The 19,184-nt window shown below is 42.4% G+C and overlaps 1 protein-coding gene across 1 annotated transcript; it reads left to right on the plus strand.

Moving 5' to 3' along the window:
* Positions 1 to 656: 656 nt before the first annotated feature.
* Positions 657 to 14,751, plus strand: LOC102301891 (ribosomal protein S6 kinase beta-2). Its single transcript, XM_005919298.2, has 16 exons — positions 657 to 847; positions 2,259 to 2,313; positions 3,361 to 3,398; positions 3,489 to 3,603; positions 3,968 to 4,036; positions 4,147 to 4,294; positions 4,551 to 4,608; positions 4,687 to 4,787; positions 5,323 to 5,413; positions 5,518 to 5,608; positions 7,319 to 7,426; positions 8,688 to 8,750; positions 9,191 to 9,268; positions 9,500 to 9,607; positions 9,701 to 9,813; positions 10,542 to 14,751. The coding sequence occupies exons 2-16, from the start codon at positions 2,260 to 2,262 to the stop codon at positions 10,717 to 10,719; spliced, it is 1,413 nt and encodes a 470-aa protein (XP_005919360.1). The 5' UTR covers positions 657 to 847; position 2,259; the 3' UTR covers positions 10,720 to 14,751.
* The last annotated feature ends 4,433 nt before the right edge of the window (positions 14,752 to 19,184 follow it).

The following is a 19,184-nucleotide window of genomic DNA, read 5'->3' on the forward strand; positions in this document are numbered from 1 at the left end:
GGTAGACTGTGGAGTTTAAACACCAGTCAGTTGGTACTAAGGGGCCCAACATGTGCCAAGCAGTATCCCCCACACCATCACGCCACCAGCAGCCTGACCTGCTGATACAAGGCAGGATGGAGCGATGCTTTCATGTTGTTTACAGCCAAATCTGATCCCGATATCTGAATGTGGCAGTAGAAATCCAGAGTCATTAGACCCGGTAACCTTTCCCCCCCTTATCTTCTATTTTATAGTTGTGGGAAATTGCAGTTTCCTAATCTTAGCTGACTAAAGTGTCACCACAGGTGGACACTTGCTTTTGTAGCTCATCTACATGAAGGCTTGATCTGCTATGCTTTGAGAGATGTTCTTGATTGCAATGAGTGGTTATTTGAGTAACTCTCGCCTTCCCATTAATTCAAAACAATCATCAAGGTAGTTTCTCCACGAGAATTACCACTCACTGTATAATTTTTCCTGTCAGAGCATTATCTGTAAACCCTAGAGATGTTTGTGTGGGAATATCCCAGCAGATCAGCAGTTTCTGAGCTACTCAGACAGGCTAAACATGAAAAACAATTATTGTTTTTCGCATTTTGATTTCCTGCTGCTACGAAACTCCAGTCCTGTAGATGGCAGTAAAGGCGGGTTATTAACACACCGGTCATACACCCAATAAGCAGTAGAAGAAGAGTAGCGCGGCGTATGAGAGGAACCCAAACAGCTCTCTGTGGTTGTTTGTCCAGGTCAGTAAAATCTGACAAAGCAATGACAGCCACCGCTGGTTGTGCATAAAGCTGCTTGAAGAGAGAAAATCACCGTACAGAGAAAACCGAGCGTCCGCCGGATGACGGAGCGTCCCCAGGTGAGGCTAGTTAGCTTTAGCCTGTTCTCGGTGTTTTTATTTAGCCTGTCAAACCTGCTCGCAGCCTGACGTGTCACCGCACTGACAATTAAATGAAGTTAGTGACACTTTAAAGACTCTAAAAGACCATCTGTGGGACTAAAATCATCTCAGGGAAAGCTCAGCGCTTCTGTCACGGTAACACGTTTATTTGTTTCGGCTAACGTGGGAAGTGAATGAGCTCCTTCCCTGTTCTTATTTTTTCCACGCCGAGGCTTCGTAGATCGAGTAAAAAAAGACAGAATTCACGTGTCACATTTAACGGGTTTAAACTGAAGATCAGCCGCGTCGTAAGCGTTCACTTAGCCGGGCCGTGTTTTGCTCGGTGGAGCCTCAGCTAATGTTTGTTTGGTTCAGTATCTTTTGCGGTTATTCACACACGGCTTGGTGTTACAGCCAGTCAGCTGCAGCAGAGTGAGACGAGGCTGGAGATAACTTCTGTTCTCTCCTTAATTATCAGCTGGTTAAACATGCTGGGTTTTGTGGTTCCAGACCCGGTGTGTTGTGGTCCAGTTGGTTAAATTTGGAGTGCGCTCACAGTCTGAAGGTGTGTTTGAACTGACTCAGCTGATGCTGTGTTTGAGTTACACGCTGAACAAGCACATTTTCAGAAACCTTTGAAATGAAGCTGCATTTCGGCTGTTAACCTTTCCTATTTGGGCACCTGGTATAGCAGAACATTCATTAATAAACGTGTGGATATCCAACCTGGGATTGGCAGTGTAATAACTGCAACAAAAGCACTGCTGAGTGAATTACAATGTTTTATTGATATTTAAAATCATTTAAAGTTTCCATCGGGTTATTTTGTTTTGCATAGTGTCATTTTTAGATTTTTGGTCTGATTAATTTAGTCTAATCTGCCCTTCATGTTCGTCTGGTTATGCACCTCTGGACGGCTCCCAGTGCTGCTGTTAGGAAGTCACATCCTCATTAATGAATGAATAAATACATTTATTTATGTTCTGCAGAGTCACAGAACATTGAATTTTGTTTTCTTCCCAAATATAAAAGTATGTAAACCTGATTTCTGTACAAACCAGTATCCTACATAAATTTCCAGTTATGAATTTGCAGCAAAGCGTAGTTTTCACATTCTGCATTTCATGCTAGTCAGTCGTGTGCTCCTCGTCCTGTTGGCTGTTGGGTGACACTTTGAGCTTCAAATGCGGATGTATTCATGTGACGTTACTCTTTGCTTCTGATCTGGTGTAAACACACAGTTAGAGCAGATCTGAAACCCGCAGTTGTCGACCTTTCAGCCGTAGCTGTCGGTGTATGAAGGTCCACAGGAGCCAAAAATGTTCCCGTGTTTGTAAGTAAAGTGAATTGAAACACAGCAGACTGTCTGACTGCACCGACTTTGTTTCAGGATGGCAGGAGTGTTCGACATCGACTTGGAGACTGAGGACATCAGTGACACAGAGGTCTGCATTAAATGCTCATTATAGCCAAGCCAAATGAGAACAATGTGAAAAATGATCATGTTTTTATACGATAGTTTATTTATGTTGTGTAAATGTATTGTTAAGTTTTGATAAATGCTGTTTTTCTTTATTTTGTCTTCTGTAAATACTATAAACATACAAATTGTGAAATAATGACAAAATATAAAGTGCCACATGTAGGGTAAACAGGGAGTGACAGAAAATGATATACTTTTTGCATAAAATGTTGAAAGAAGATCACAGATTTGTAAAGCAGGTTTACCTTTTTTAATATATTCTGAAATTTAAATGACGAGATTAAAAGAAAGTACTATAACTAGGGGCTTTTATTTTGAAACTCCTGGCACAATCATCCCAATAACTTTGAGTCACTGAAGGCTTTGTTTGGAAAGTAATGCATTCTTTTGAATTGACTAACTAGAGTTTTATTCTGAAAAACTAACCCTTTTATAGTAAAGTGGGAGCATGGCTATTTCCTGTCCTTCTGCTTTGGGCTTTGTATGCTCTTATAGAAAGGGGACAACTCGATGGGTTGGCCATCTCATAGAATCTAACTCACAGGGTACCCAAAACTTCTGTTTGCACAGGGAAGCCAATCAGAAGACAGCCACTTTAAAAGGGGTGTAGCTAAAAAAGCTTTAAAGTTTTATTATTCCTTATTATTTTGCTGCTGTGTCACAGCTCTGAAGAATGTTGTGTGTTGTTGTTGTTGTTGTTGTTGGACCTTTTCACCATCTTGTGGTGCTACATGGCACTACATACCCAGCCCTATTTTAACTTCAGCTGATATCTCTCCAATAGAATACACAGGCTTGTTTGACACAGCTGCTATTTTTCAGTTTTAGTTGGTTTTAGAAGGTGTGAAGTTTGGTCCAGAAGGCAGCAGGAGTCATCCATTTCAAAAGTCTATAATCTGAAATTCTTGACTATCAGCTCCTTTTACGCAGCCCTCATTTCGATTAAAAGTACCTTTGAAATATGGCAGCTCCATTTAACCCTGTTTGTCTTCTTTCTCCCTGTCTGTAGGATGATGTGTGTGACTTCACTGTCCCAGAACCAGAAAAGTAAGGCAGGTTTAACAGTGCATATAAAACATAAATAAATAATAACTGCTGATGCCAGTACCCATACTGGTTATTTTCTCCTCTGCCTAGTGCCCAGACGGAGGAGGTGGAGCTGACCAGTGAAAGTGTCAACAGGGATCGTGAGAGAGTCGGACCGGACTGCTTTGAGCTTCTTACTGTGCTGGGAAAAGGAGCTTATGGCAAAGTGTGTGTCTGTGTGCGCACATGTGACACTTCTTTAAGTAGCATGTTTCTTCAGCACAGACTTTTGGTTTTATGTATTCCTTCTTGATAACAGTAGATCAGAGTTTTACTGGTCCCTGTTACCTTTTATTACCTCTCTATACATTACTAGGTAGTCTAATCTGTGATCATACTCTTGGGGGAATTCCATCAACCAAATCTTCAAAAGGTTGCCTCCAATCGGGTTTGTTTAATAAAAAGGGCGCTCCGTTATTCACCACAGTGGGTCGCTGCCACATCCTTGATTTTTCAGATTTGAATTTTAAAACGTCCCACCTGATGCAACCACAGTCGTACAGCATCCTGCTGCTTTTCTTTCTCTGCAGGTTTTCCAAGTGAGGAAGGTTCAAGGGGCTCAGACAGGGAGAATTTTTGCCATGAAGGTCCTGAAAAAGGTACGTGGACGGATCCTGGATGCTGTTTCACCTTCCTCGCACTTTTCATTTTTTAGTTTGTCTCTGTCGTCATTATATCAAGCCCCCCTTCCACTCTTTGTCTCCTACAGGCAAAGATAGTGTGCAACGCTAAAGACACGGCCCATACGCGAGCAGAGCGAGAGATCCTGGAGACGGTGAGGCACCCGTTCATCGTAGATCTGCTGTACGCCTTCCAGACGGGAGGAAAACTCTACCTCATCCTGGAGTGTCTGAGCGGTAAGCTGGAGGCAACATCCAGCTGTGGGGCAACACATCTTTACCCTGACTTACCCGTCAGGTCCTTTTGTCAAAGGCATTTTACGGATTGGAGACACGATATGCATGTAGAAATATTCTTAACCTGCACCCAAAATACATGTCAAACAAAATCTATGTGACTGAAAATCCAGCCTCTGATATTTGTTATCATACCACGCTGTTCTGACATTGTGTGAACTCTGTCTCATCCATGTGTTCTGCTGTTTATCCTCAGGAGGAGAGTTGTTCATGCAGCTGGAGAAGGAAGGCATCTTCATGGAGGACACTGCCTGGTATGTGCGTTTTGTTAATGATGCTGAAAACAGTTCACTGTTTAAGTAATGTTTAATTAAAATGTTGTGTATGCTTAGCTTCTATCTCGGAGAGATCACTCTGGCCCTCGGTCACCTCCACTCTAACGGGATTATTTATCGGGACCTGAAACCTGAAAACATCATGCTCAATCACCAAGGTGAGAGCACAAGTTTGCCTGAGAACGCACAAAATGCAGAAAAATGTAGAAATGTGGGGCACAGATTTCTTGGAGCCGCTGTTAGTACAATAACTGCACAGCAGTCATATTATTATGCAGATAAATGCTTTAAAAATGCTCTAACAGCACAACTGTGATGCAGAGTTCAGGGACTCTAGCAAGCTTAGATGCACCTGTCAGTCTAAGAGTTATGTTTGACTGACAGGAGGAATTATTCAAGCTTTAACACTTAATACAATTTCAGCAGTTTTGTTATGAAGGTGGAAACTCTCCATAGAGGGTCTCATTTCTTATAGCTGCCTGTAAACGTGTTTATTTCTCCTGCAGAGTCTCATATTTTAACTAACTTGGTTTTAAAGCGTGCCTCAAGTGGACACTAGCGGTACTGCAGGCATCATTTTGAATGAAGGTGGAGAAAAGAGGCAAATGTCTTGAATTCTAAACAGGATGTAATTGTACCTCAGGGAGTCGTTTATGCCTCATCTGAGTGCTTCAGTTTGGTTTTCTATTTAAGGACACATCAAGCTGACTGACTTTGGGCTCTGCAAAGAATCGATTCACGATGGATCCGTCACACACACCTTCTGCGGTACCATCGAGTACATGTGGGTAACACACACACCTAAACGTTAGACTCTGAGGCTTCGGCTTTATAACCCATCACAAAAACGTTCACTCCCTCACTTTGTGTTTGCCTGTTTTCTTGCAGGGCTCCAGAGATCCTGACCAGGTCGGGTCACAACAGAGCGGTGGACTGGTGGAGCCTCGGGGCGCTCATGTACGATATGATGACTGGATCGGTAAGCTGGAGCCTGGAGTGTTTTTTAGGCTGATTGGCTGCTGTAGGGCTAAGCTGGCTTTTCTCTGTACCTCCTCCTAAAGCTCGCCTCAAAAAGAGGAAGCTTGCTTCTCTTTTTATGAAGAAGTGGTTGCTGCAGCCTAACAGAATAAAAGACTGCCCCCTGTGGCTAGTATCTGCAATTTTTTTTAGTTTAGGGCGATAGATGGTGGTTTGGAAAAAGAGCGGCAGGTCAAAGAAGAGCTTTTACTGACCATCCAGAGAGCCTCGAGGTTTTCATGCTCCTTCCTGCAGTTTCAGTTTGTTTCTGTGGAGCCTTCAGGCCGTTTCTTAAAGTTTTGCTTTACAAAGACGAAGGCTGAAATCTATTTCACAACATCGGATTTTCTAGTCAAGGTATTTTATTTAAGAGTGAAAGTAGTAAAGCAAGTGTGTGCTCCAAACACCCTAAGGGAGAATATTTATTTCCTCAGCTCCACAATACTTGAGCTAAAATGGTTATTAAAAACAAAGTGGTGGTTGGACAGAGAATTTCTACAAGCGATGGATTCACGCCTCTGTCCACAAAACTTGGATTGCTGGAGCTACGTCTCAACTGCCTGTCAGCAGCAGCAGTATAAATATGATCAGAAGGTTCAAAGAACAGGCTTCCCAGATTCACAGTCATCTCCTCATATATGTTTCAGTCAGCTTTCAGTGCAGCTGCAGGTTTTCGATCAATCATCAGAAGTCCTGCGATGACCTCTGCAGAGAGCAAAAATAAACTTGTTTCAGGTTCACCTGAATTTTGAGATAACGGCTGGCTCTCTGGATACGACCGAGCTGTTTTCAGTTGAACTGTCCACAGTTTCCGGGAGTGAGGAGGAGCAAGACCAGGGGTCTACTTGTGCTTTTGTTCCTCGCATTCATGAGGTTGTGCACCATCAGTTGAGCCTGTGAGCACGCCCTGATGCATCAGCATTCAGAGGAAATGGCCTCAACCTTGCCATCTTGTGCCAGCACATGGAAATAATAACTCGTCAGTTGAGCTCTTCCTCAGATTTGGCTCACCGTGACATCATCCACTTCCCAGAAAATGAAAATGAAGTTAAAGGAGCTCTGTTTTAGCACAGCATGCACAATGTGGAGGCACAAGTGCAAGAACAGCACTTCCAGTAGAAGCTCTGAAAATAGCAGCCGAGCTGAAAACGGCCCAGAAGTGCGCGAGACGATGAGCCTGTACCTGATTTAAATTTGTCCTCAGCTTCTTGGAAATCCGGTTATTAAGCAGTGACATCTTGATGGTGAGCATTTGGACTGTGACGAGACAGTCAGACATTTTTGTTCATCAAATGTTCAGAAGTAATAAAAAATGCAGGATCTCAGACTCCTTGTGTTTGCTGTTCGGATCAGTTGTGCTCCCCTAGCTTTCCTACAGAGGGCCGTACTGGTCCAGGAAAAAAATCCACCAGTATGTCAGAACAGCAACACGTAAACTTGAATTCCACATCAAACGAGGAAAAAGTCACAGGAGGCCAAACTGGTGGTGCAGGCTGACAGTTGCAGTGTTATTTCCCACCAGTGGGCTCCCCTGTTCTTCCTCAGTTTAGCCACCCTGCTGCATTTAGGTTCAGGCTGGGATGGAGTGACTTCTGTGCCCACAGAATCGATTAACAAGCAGTTTTAATGTCTTGTTAGTAACCGCTGACTGAATCCCGTACTCTGTTTTCAGCCTCCGTTCACGGCGGAAAACAGGAAGAAGACCATCGATAAGATCTTGAAGTGTAAACTCAGCCTGCCGCCGTACCTGACAATCGATGCCAGAGACCTCGTCAAAAAGGTGCGTAGCACAAAGTAACATGAAACACGGTGCAGCCGCGCTTGTCCTTCTGTGCATTTTAAAGCTTAAATGTACTGTTTGAAGTTTTCTCCAGTGAACTAAGAGAAAACACATCAAACATCCAGGGTAGCAAACTCGTTTCTGTCCCTTCACAGTTTTTAAACTGGTATCTCATCAACTCCCAGTTGGTTACACAAATAAATCATGCTAAAGAAAAGCAAGGTTTTGGCTTTAGATTGTGCCACTTGGAGTGGGTTTCAAATTGATTTGGTTTCAGTTTTAAATGTGTTTTTCAGCCCAGTTATTTTTGCTTTTTTAAAATAATGCATCGTGGCTCCTGGTCTGGTTTGTACACATATGAGTAATTGCTGTTCGTGGATTCGGTGTCAGATCAATGATTCTTAAGAATTAGTCGGGGCTCGCCTCCTGCCAGCAGCCTCCCTCCTTCACGTCTGCCAAGAGAAGCTGGCTGTCCGTCTTCTCAGCGTGCGGTGGAGACTTTACTGCCCTTCCCAGTCACACATCTCAGTGTAGCGCACTCCTTTCTATGCCAAAATAAAATCAATGTAGGAAACAGTCCAGGGAACTCTCGGTAAGCAGATGGTTTTAAACATGTCCAGATTTTTCTCTGGAACATTTAACTTTATATATATTTATCGTAAAAGTTTTGAGTCCAGGCCATTAGTGAAGTTCACCTTTAACTTTCACAAAACTTTGTTTTGTACGCAGCACCCGGATGTTTTGCTTGGGTTTTCTTCTGCACAGATACTTTCAGTGGACGTTTCTTCCACCGTTCTCCTCCATCTGGTCATCTGACACCTTAAAGCAACATAAAAACTTTGCAAAGGGACCAAATGAATGACTTTAGTTTCAGTGATTTAGTCAAAAAACCTGCAAAAGCCAGATTTTTGTGGCTGGAAAAGTTTTGAAAAGTCATGCTAATTATCTGACAAATACTTTCAGTCACAAGTTGCTCAAAATCAGTTAATTTTCCATTAAAGTTGTTTGTTCTTCACATAATAACTGCTAGCATTGAATGAAAATGAATGTTTTCTTATAAGTGAACGTTGCTGTAGAGTCGTTACCTTACATTACAAAGCTCCTTGAGGTAACTGCTGTTGTGATTTGGTGTTATATGAATGTAGAGGTTAGAAAGAGTAAAACCCGAAAAAGTGTTTGAGTAATTATTTCAGGCTCAGGGTTTTAGACACACAGTTATCTCCCTGCATGGTGACACGCCCCACTCTTATCTGTTTTTCAGCTGTTGAAGAAAAACCCAGCCCAAAGACTTGGCTCCAGTAAAGCAGACTGTGCTGACATCCAGGTAACTAACTGTGATGCTTCCTGTGTGAGCTACAACACAGGAAACGCTCTGAAATACCTGCAGACTGTTCATCGTTTAGACTAAATCTGTACGGAAATCAATCTGATGTACAGTGTTTTCTCAGAATCAGACTGTGTGTGTGAATACATGTGAAGCAAAGATGTGCTGGTACAAGATGTGCAGGGAAAAATAAGTGTAGATTGAAATCAAAGACACTTGAGATGAAGAGATGTGGGTCAAAGACGTAGAGGTCAAAATGATTCCATTTAAATGAGATGTGGTTTTAGATTAAGGGCCACACCTCTGATCACGGCTCATATGATGGGAATATTCCACACTGCTAAACCAAAGCAGACGCTTTAAAACAAAAGGGAGCTGAACTCGTGGCGTTCCCCCGAGAACACAAGAATCTAAGAACAGGTTCTTTTGTTCCTTTACAGAAACACGCCTTCTTTAAACACGTTAACTGGGACGACCTGCTGCATAAGAGAGTGGAGCCGCCGTATAAGCCACAGCTGGTAGGGCACTGTTTCTTATTCAAGTTAATCTATTCCTTTTATTTATTCAAAGCCAGAGGAGTTGATTCAGCAGTCTCCACTCCCTTTTTTCTTTAAATTAACTTCTCTTCCCATCTACCTCCTGCTGCGTGTTTCTCTTTGATGTTCCCAGACCGCTCGATGCCTTTGTCTTACCTTCACCAACTTATACCTTTATTAATTGCTCATTCTTTTCTCTCTGCGTATGTGCAGCAGTCGGATGAGGACGTGAGCCAGTTTGACACCAGGTTTACCAGACAGACGCCCGTGGACAGTCCGGATGATACTTCGCTCAGCCACAGCGCAGAGCTCGCCTTCGCTGTGAGATTATCCTCCTCATCAGACTTCTTTTCTGTCCGCTACATAATGAAGCCTCAGATAGTCAAAGGCTCTTCGCTCGTCTGCTGTTTTTAGGGTTTCACATATGTGGCTCCATCGGTCCTCGAGAGTCTAAAGGAAGGCTTCTCATTCGAACCCCGAGCGAGAAACGTACGCCGACACAACAGCAGCCCACGCACGCCCATCAGGTAACGCAAAGAAAGACACTTCTGTGAGTCTGTATTCAAGAGAAACGGTCCAAAATCTTTAGTTCATGGTCCTCACAGCTCAATCCCTAGTTGTGACTGAGCTCCAGAATATCTGCCTGGAAGCGTTTCAGTGCTGGGACTTCTTTCTAAAAGGACTTTGACTATAGCCAACATGTTTACTTATTTAATTTTTAAGCTGAAAGTTCTTCAGCCTGAGATGTTGAAAGTGAATTTCTTTAAGTTTTTTCATGTTAACTGAGTCTACAGTCACTACATGTACTCTGCAGGACTTTTATTTAAACTAGTCTGAGATATTTTTAGTTTTCCAAATGTGTCCATCACCACACCGGGAACAAAGACACATTTTTATGAAACATTTGGGTTGTATTATCGGATCCTTTGGTAGGCCAGCACTGGCCCCTGGGAACTTTTTAAAACAGGAAAGTAAGAGTCTTGAGAATAAACGTCTCTGTTGTCCTAGCCAAGATAGGCAGCTGTGAACTGACATGAGAGAGAGTGAAGTACAGTGTCACTGACACTGAAATTACAAGATTACAGGGTAAGAGTGTGAGAGCTGCAGTCCAGCTCAGAAGAGTGCAAATCCTCCCACTGGGAAGAATTAGAGGAATGACTTCTTGCAAACTTTGGGAGATCATCCAAAATAAGCTTGTTTATCCTTCCTGCTCATGTTTATAATAACTTGACCATTTTTTTTTTCTTTCTTTCAGTCCTTTAAAATTTTCCCCCGCTGGGCCGTTCAAGTCCAGCCTCGACGGAGAGCCAGACCCTTTCTCTCCGATGTCTCCACCGACAGCGGCAGCTCCGGTGCCGAAGGAAAACGGAGCCGCCAGTCAGCCAATCAAAACCCCTGCGAGGAACAAGAAGCTGAAAGGACATCGGAGATGAGGTGGAGCTCCTCAAAGAACGAGCCTTGGTCAGATTAACATGTAGTTTAGTCGTGCTGAGGAACACGAGTTGGAGTGTTGTGGTTTTTCTTTAACTACGAGGCTCCCGAGAAGCCAAAATCATCCATGGGAAGCCTTCAGTTTGCGTTTTTGTTTCATTTGTAACTTTCATCTCACCTCACATTTAAAATATATATATATTCAGATACAGTGCTGCTGCTACTGTCCAGCACTTTTATTTATTTCTCATTCTTTTCTAAGCTTTAGTTTGCAGCCTCGGTATATCTGCAACTGTATTTCTGTCACGCTGTGCCACTAATCTCTGGGAAACAAAAGTCCCACTGGAAAGAGCTCAATAGCCACTAATTCTCCTCAACAAGGTCGGCTAAATGACTGATGGTAACAGAGTTTACCGTCTTGAATGAGCGCCGGTGTGATCTCAGCAAAGGGAAGCTGGGATATAAAGTTTTGGGGGGTTTAATTAGGTGATCAGCTTTTAATTAGTTCATCAGAGTTTGGGCGAAGAGGTCGGCTATCACAGGCTGACGTTTTAATTAGCGGGCTGATGAACGATCACATGATCGAAGGTAGAAATTGACCTTCAGCCATCGTCGAGGCAGCAGGTTTGTAACTTCAGGCCAAAGCCGTAGGATTGGGGCGGGTCAGACATGAGATGATGTGTTTGTGAATGTCTCCGAGTCTTTCTGAGCAGCTTCATGTTCACTGCCAAAGGTGTTCAGACACATACTGTCCTCGTATCTCACCGCAGTAGGGTGAAGTGCTTTATTTATTTGGTTTGCCGGGAAGGTCGTAACCAATCATCAGATAGGAAAATAAGAGCTTAGCAGTCAGTGCAATGTACAGTGGAAGCAGCGTGCTAAACATGGTGCTCTCAGACGACAAAAACCTTGTATAAAAATAATATTTTTGGGTTAACTGAACAAAATATTTTTACATATGAATTGTAATAAAAGGTGTTTTTGCCTGTCGTGCTCAGAAAAACAGTAATTCAGCACCGGAGGGGATCGCACAAGTTACATGTTCATCTGATGTTACAGCTGTTTGATTTCCCTCTTTTCTTTGAAATAACGGGACATCAGGAAAATGACAAACCTGTGTGAGCATTAAAGCTACTTATTTTAAAGCTTTGTAAGTGTAAACACTCGCTGAGTCGATGTCCAAAGCTGGTGTTAGAGAGATCAGCTGAAGCTAAACAAAGGATGGGCTGTACCTTCATATAAGCCAGTCTGTACCACGAATTGGTGAAGTGAGTCACCAGGGAAGTCATTAACATAACAAGCACAGATTAAATGCCGCCCCCGTGTTGGGAAACATATATAAAGTACCTTTAAGGAGCTCAGACAGCTCTTTAAAGCAGCCGAGCAGGAACTGCAAGCGCAAATATTTCAAACAAATTAGGAAAATAAATGGAGAGTTTTAAACTGGACCTACTCTGCTCTGTTATATCTATAACCTCTTAAAATGGTGAATTATTGTACCAAACATCATCTAAGTGTGAAAAAGTTTCACACAGTTCTTTCTACGCTTCATGTCACAGCCACGGGATATACCTAATATGGTCATATTATAAAAGCCCCGCCCAACTGGTGTTCAGACCAATTAGAATAAAGTCACCCTTAAAGGGGGAGGATGAACTCAGAGGCTGAACAAAGGCCCACAAAAAGGTAAATAAGGATTATTTAGAACTGTGAATCATGCAAAGCTACTCTGGTAGAGTCCAAGAATAAATAACTATGGAGCAGAATAAGTCCACTTTAAAATATCGTCCTACTCCAGTAAGGTATACAGGTGGACGCCTAACAGACTTAATGTATTTGTTTTCTGGATAACACTTCAGCCTGGTTTACCGCAGAGTCGAATGTATTTCACCAGCTGTAAATTTTCCTTTGCACCTTCTAAAAAGCTAAAGTGATCAGCGTTGCATCAGCATATGCTTTTGAAAGTTATCACATGAATAAATGTAGATACCATGAAGTTATTGCTGTATTTCCAGCATCTTCACTAACCCAGTTTTCTATGTCAGTGCCATGCATGCTAAGTGGAGGATGAATACTAAAGATTTTCTACCTCCTCGTCTTCTCAAGCGCGTCTTAGCTGAGTGACAGTATCTGTTTTGTACAGACTTTTGTGATTATCAGAGGATGACTCTTATTGACTCTAATGTTTCGTTGTTTCTGCTCTAATCTCACCACGAGATTCACATTTGAGGTTTTGAGGTAAAATAACTTCCATCTCAGGATGAACTGCTCAGTGTTTGATAACTTTTTGATTCTGTATTGTGATGTGACCCACTGGTTAGCAAAGTCCTGCCTCACGCTTTGCTGTTGCTATCTGAGAGAGTGGGGAGGGAGAGACTGAGGGCGGCTGTAGGCTCGTACGCTCCGTCGTCCTTCTGGACTCTGTGTGTTCACAAAAGTAGCGTCACGTTCTTCCAATGAATTTAAAACAAGCGCGTGTGGCCGTAAACTCATCGGCAAAGAGTTTGCAAAAGAACTCTGGTGAGACAGACGTGGACTTTTACACAATCAGACGTCTTTCCACAGCCACAGGAGTCGCCCCCTACTGGACAATAAAAGGGATGCAGATTTAAGGCTTTACTTTTTGTACCCAAAAGGTACATCGATCTTTATATACAGTCTATGACTGAGTGCCACTATAGATAAATATATCCAGTACTTTGGCTTGTGCACAACTATCAGCCACGGTTCTGTTATTTTTGCAGCGATCAGGTAAGAATGCTGAGCACTGTTATCATGTTAGCACTACCTCAAAGCTGCTGCACTGAAAATTTGTGGTCTTATTAAAAAAAAAAAAAAAGTAGCCCAGGGAAATTAACATGGAAGCACCACAACGTGCAGTTCCTCTAATGTCCACCAGAGGCTCCAGCAGTGAGTCAGTCCCCACAGACGCCCATGTTAAAATATCCGTTTACAGCCTGCAACAAAAACACGGTTTAGGTCTCCATGGCCAGTTTCCCCTTACAGAACAACTGTACACAAAGTGAATTTCACTTGTTTATATCACATTAAGGCCTAAAGTTTGCATTATTAGGGGTGTGGCCTCTTTGAAAAGAGCTGAAGCTGCTATCGCTAACTATCATCGCGTCAGCTAACTGGAGTTCCTGACTGGAACTCTTTGTGGTGTTGGTTCCTTTTGGCGCATTTTTGAATGCGTTTCTCTAACAAACACGACTCGCTGTGCAGTCGTACCAATCATGGTCCAGGAAGTCGGTGTTTCAGCTTTGGGGGAAATTCTTGTACTTTTTTAAGTCTGTCATTTGCATGAATTGGCAGATATCTGAATCCATCAGTTTATTGATGCACATTAAATAAAGTAGCTGTAGCTTGTCACTCCACTCTCTCATCCAGATGTGGTCACTTCTGGCTCCCAAAAAAAAAAAATGGTAGAGGCCACAGTGCGCCTGAACAGAACTGAGCTGATGGAGTTAAATAATGATGGATTTCAAGCTTGTATGTTTTCTGTTTATTCATATGATTGAACTCTGTTATTATTATTTTTTTAATTAATTAATTTTGTCAAAGGGGAGATTCCTGTGTTCACGCTCCTGTTCGCAGGAAACGAGCCCGGCAGTCCTCCTGCTCTCTCCTGCAGCCTTTCTTTCATTAACACTGGACGCAGTCTGCATGCACAGCCTGTGCTACAGCTGAGGAACTCTTCACACTGCAGCTTGTTACTGCAGCAGCACGGTGATAAACGAACTCATGATAAAATTTGCATTTAGGCTGCAAGAACAATCTTTGCTTTCAGTTTTTGTGTATTTATTTACATAATGAATAATTACAGTGTGATACAGAGAGATGTTGGTGTGAACAGGAGTCTGTGGAATTTGAAAATGTATATTCTGAAAAATTGAATTGAGGAAAACAGAATGGAGTGGACCTTATTCTGTCATATTTGCTTGTTTTTTTCTTTCAGTCGTGTGTTCTTTCTTCAAACTGATGAATGTGTTCAAAATAAAATGAGTTGCTGAGTTGTTCTTCTGAGATCTTAATGGACATTCAGCAGTTTTGTGGTTTCAGATATTCAGATTTATTCAGCGTATCGAGCACTAAAGCTAAGAGAAATATGTTTTTACTCAAAGAGTGCTTAGCGCTTCCTTTTTCAACGACAAGCTTTAAAGAAATTCACATATTTGATCTCGACGGATCGATAACAAACAACTGGCAGCACCTGTTTCCTGTAAAGGCCGACAGCATACACCCTCGCCTCCTTGTTAGCACAAATATCTCTCGTGGCAGCAACTCAAAGCATTTAGGCACGTAGACTTGATCGAGGTGACCTGCTGAAGTTTAACCTAAGCATGAGAAGGTGGTAAAAATGTGATCTAAGGGACTTTGAAAGATGGACAGACTGGTCTGAGTAGTCCCGCAGAACCCACACAAAAAGAAAATATCCAGTAAGCAGCAGTTCTCTGAGAGAAAATGGCCCGTTGATGCCAGAGGTCAGAGGAGAATAGACGCACTGCTTTTAGAAAGGTAACTAACTCAAATGATCAAAGTGTGAACACAACACGTCAAACCTTGAAGGACTAAAGCAGCAGAAGGTTTCTGCTGTGCGTTTCAGACAGTAGGGTCAGAATTAGGTGTAAACAGCATGAAAACACGGATCCGGCCTGCCTTGTGTCAAATGTTCAGGATGCTGGTGGTGTGATGGTGTGGGGGACTTTTCTTGGCACACTTTGGGCCACTTAGTACCAACGGAGCCTTGTATAAACACCACAGGCTACCTGAGTGCTGTTGCTGGCCATATCCACCTTCTGATGACTGTTTCCAGACTAACAGTATGCCACAAATCACTCAAATGACTTCATGTTTTCAACTCTTTCTGTGTGTTTTTCTTTCTGTGGAGCATTTTGTAACTTCGGGGTCTCCACATCTGCCTCCATCTCTCCCTAGCATCTCTCTGCATGTCCGGCTTCACTACATCTGTTTTTTCTTCTCCGAGGTCTTGTCCACTATATCAACTGTCCTTCCTCTGCACATGTCCAAAGCATCGCAGCCTCTGTCTCCAGACCTGAGCCGTCTAATCTTGTCCATCCCGGTCACTCCCAGTGAAAATCTTAGCCCAGTTAGAAGTTTCCAAACCTCTAACTTTATTTTTATTGAGCCAAATTTACCCACTTTTTAAAACCCTTTTCTCTGTTTTCTCGGCTACCAGTGTTTATTTCTGATCCTCTGTTATAAATATAAAACTGATGCACTTGGTTTCAGGGTAATTTTAACTTTAGATTGTGACTCCTGGTGTGGGTGTAAAATTGATTTAGTTGATTTTTTTTTACAGAACTTAAATTTGTTTTTCAGCTCTGAAAATATCTCCTGCACTTATGAAGTCATAAAGCCTCAGAAATGTTGGTAAAAGTAATAAGCATAACATTTGAGCCACCCCTGGGGACTCTGTGGGCTTTTACTCTGAAAATATTCATAGTATGAAGATAAAATATTGCATGACTACATTAAATATAAAGAGGTTATTATACCAAATACTGAAAAGATGTAAAAATGGTGTGTGTGTTGGTCAGATGACGTGGGCACAATCAGAAGAAACATTTGTTCACAGAGTTGCTATCGTTTGGTAATTTAAAAGAAAGTTGGGACTAATTAAAGCAGCACGCCATCAGGAAGCATCATCAACAAAACAAGTGTGTTAGGAGTTAACACAGATAATTAAGGAAACAGGCTGTTATCCTGGACGGGTGCCTCTTTAACAAGATAGTCTGTACATTTAATTAGATGTTCAACTTTTTCTTTAATAGAGAACTTCTTTAACTGCCACTGCAGTGGGTTTTCACCGTGGCTCAGGGAAATGTCAGCACTTTGTTTACCTCTTGTTTGGTTTCGGCCCTCCGTATTAATTCAATTCAATTTTATTTATATAGCGCCAAATCACAACAAAAGTCGCCTCAAGGCGCTTCATAGATACAGAGAAAAACCCAACAATCATATGACCCCCTATGAGCAAGCACTTTGGCGACAGTGGGAAGGAAAAACTCCCTTTTAACAGGAAGAAACCTCCGGCAGAACCAGGCTCAGGGAGGGGCGGGGCCATCTGCTGTGATTGGTTGGGGTGAGAGAAGGAAGACAGGATAAAGACATGCTGTGGAAGAGAGACAGAGGTTAATAACAGATATGATTCAATGCAGAGAGGTCTGTTAATACATAGTGAGTGAGAAAGGTGACTGGAAAGGAAAAACTCAATGCATCATGGGAATCCCCCGGCAGCCTACGTCTATTGCAGCATAACTAAGGGAGGATTCAGGGTCACCTGGTCCAGCCCTAACTATATGCTTTAGCAAAAAGGAAAGTTTGAAGCCTAATCTTAAAAGTAGAGATAGTGTCTGTCTCCTGAATCCAAACTGGAAGCTGGTTCCACAGAAGAGGGGCCTGAAAACTGAAGGCTCTGCCTCCCATTCTACTTTTAAATACTCTAGGAACAACAAGGGAGCCAAAACAGGAGAAATCTGCTCTCTCTTTCTAGTCCCTGTCAGGACTCTTGCTGCAGCATTTTGGATCAGCTGAAGGCTTTTCAGTGAGTTTTTTGGACATCCTGATAATAATGTAATGAATTACACTATTAGTACATCTGTTTATTTGATAGACTTCAAATACAAAGCAATTAAATCTTTTCCTAACATAATTAATTCAAGCACCAGCCATTTGTTCTATTTCCTTTTCAATAAGGCAGCTGAATTTGTGAGTCATTGTGATCTTTAGCGAGTAGTTATTGCCTCATTTAGCTCATTTCCAGCAGCCGCAGTCGGCGTGTGCAAAAAGGCAAAACAAAATAATCCAGTGAAAACCTCTCGTCATTGTCATCTGTGAGCTTTTGTCCCGTTCTTCCTCATGTTCAAAAACTGTACTCGGGACACCTTCACAGTGATCCTGTTACCTATCCAGGTGTCTCCATGGATGAGCTTCTCATTTTTTAGACACTAGCCTCCAAAAAGTATTCAGTCACTATTCTCAGCCTCTCTGTTTCTTTCACTGGCACTATTTATGTTCATAAGTCTTTAAGCTCAGTGTTGATGACCTGGCGATGTCCCAGACACCAAATATCTGAGCAGTTCAGAAAAGAAGCACTCTCAGCCCGACTCAGATAAGATAAGTACGTCTCAAACAGGTAGGGCAGTCATATATGACCGCTAGCCCAACTTCACTAACCCTTCAAACATGCTGCATCGTTCAGAGCTTTAGAAATCCTTCAGTCAGATTTGGTACTGTATGGTTTTCATCTGTTGATAGATGAACCTGCAAGCTAACCTCCTGCTAACTGGGCTAAACCTCATAAATTGTCTTTTTAATGGATGCTCGAATGTTAAACTTCAGCTACACATCATTTTATTGGAAAGTTTTTAACCCTCGGTGTTTGATATTCTGAACCAAAGGAGCACCTGGACCTGGAAATGGCTAAAAATGTCACACCTAGCAAACAGCTGCAGGACAGTTCTTTTTAAAAGGGGGTTCTTCCTTCCCACAGTCACCAGGTGTTGCTCATAAGGGTTCCCTTTCAAATATTGTATGTCGCCTACATGATGTTCTTCCTGTCACAGCCTAAGAAAGGGTTTGACTTTCTGTATGTTTAATCATACATCACCATGAAGTCATCTGGTGTCCTCTCTGTTCTGCTGCAGATTGTCTCCTCTGCTGCTTCAGGCATGTCCCCAAAGACAGATACCACCTTAATGAACGCATTTAAAGGCAAAAAACGATCACGTGACTGATGACTGTCTGGGTCACTTTCTGAAAAATCTTTCGGTGCCTCCTTGAAAATATTGGCTTATAATGCTGAAAACCATTTCCCTGGTTCCATTCTTTGTGTTTTTGGTCATGTTTTGATTTATATTTCAAACTAGTTCCCACTCAGCTGAAAAAAATTGCAGTTATGGGGATGCTGTGGTTTTCCTCCAGGGCTGGTAGGATTGGATTGATGGGTCCTGGTCCTCCCACAACAGCTGGAACAGCGAGTCCCGAAACAACACCAGCCTCTGCTTAATGCTCAGTCCTAGTGGTAGGAAAGCCCACACACGGGGGTCCGGGGACCTTAATAATACACAGCAGGTTTCACAAACGTCATCAGTAAGTTGGCCGGTGGCCTGCAGCCAGTCAGAAAGAGAGCACATTAATGGCTCTGAGGACATTTTAGCTCGTTTTATTTTTTAACCTCTGCAGGAAGCTCCTTGTAGCTGAGGTGCAATACTGCAATATGACCAGCCGGGGGCACTACGCAGCTTCTGCAGTTTTAGCAGATCGTGTATGGCACAGAAGGAAAAAGTGAGATATTTGACATTTGCTCTCGTTTAGCTGTATTGTCTAACTGACAAATATGTTTACACAGTTTTCTAGTAATTTTATTCTAAAGTTAAAGAAAAAAAGTATTTCTTTTGTTCCTGCTTCATGCCTTTCCCCCCTCTTTTCACCTTTTCCCCAT

Source organism: Haplochromis burtoni, unplaced genomic scaffold (assembly GCF_018398535.1).
Source record: "Haplochromis burtoni strain Fernald_Lab_line unplaced genomic scaffold, NCSU_Asbu1 Contig_35, whole genome shotgun sequence".
NCBI classification, from domain to species: Eukaryota; Metazoa; Chordata; class Actinopteri; order Cichliformes; family Cichlidae; genus Haplochromis; species Haplochromis burtoni.

Excerpts from the sequence above, each read along its gene's own strand:
- LOC102301891 (XM_005919298.2), top strand. The coding sequence starts at position 2,260 with ATGGCAGGAGTGTTCGACATCGACTTGGAGACTGAGGACATCAGTGAC. Across the intron at positions 4,037-4,146 it reads CCATGAAGGTCCTGAAAAAG|GCAAAGATAGTGTGCAACGC; the intron begins GTACGTGGACGG and ends TGTCTCCTACAG. Across the intron at positions 5,414-5,517 it reads TGCGGTACCATCGAGTACAT|GGCTCCAGAGATCCTGACCA; the intron begins GTGGGTAACACA and ends GTTTTCTTGCAG.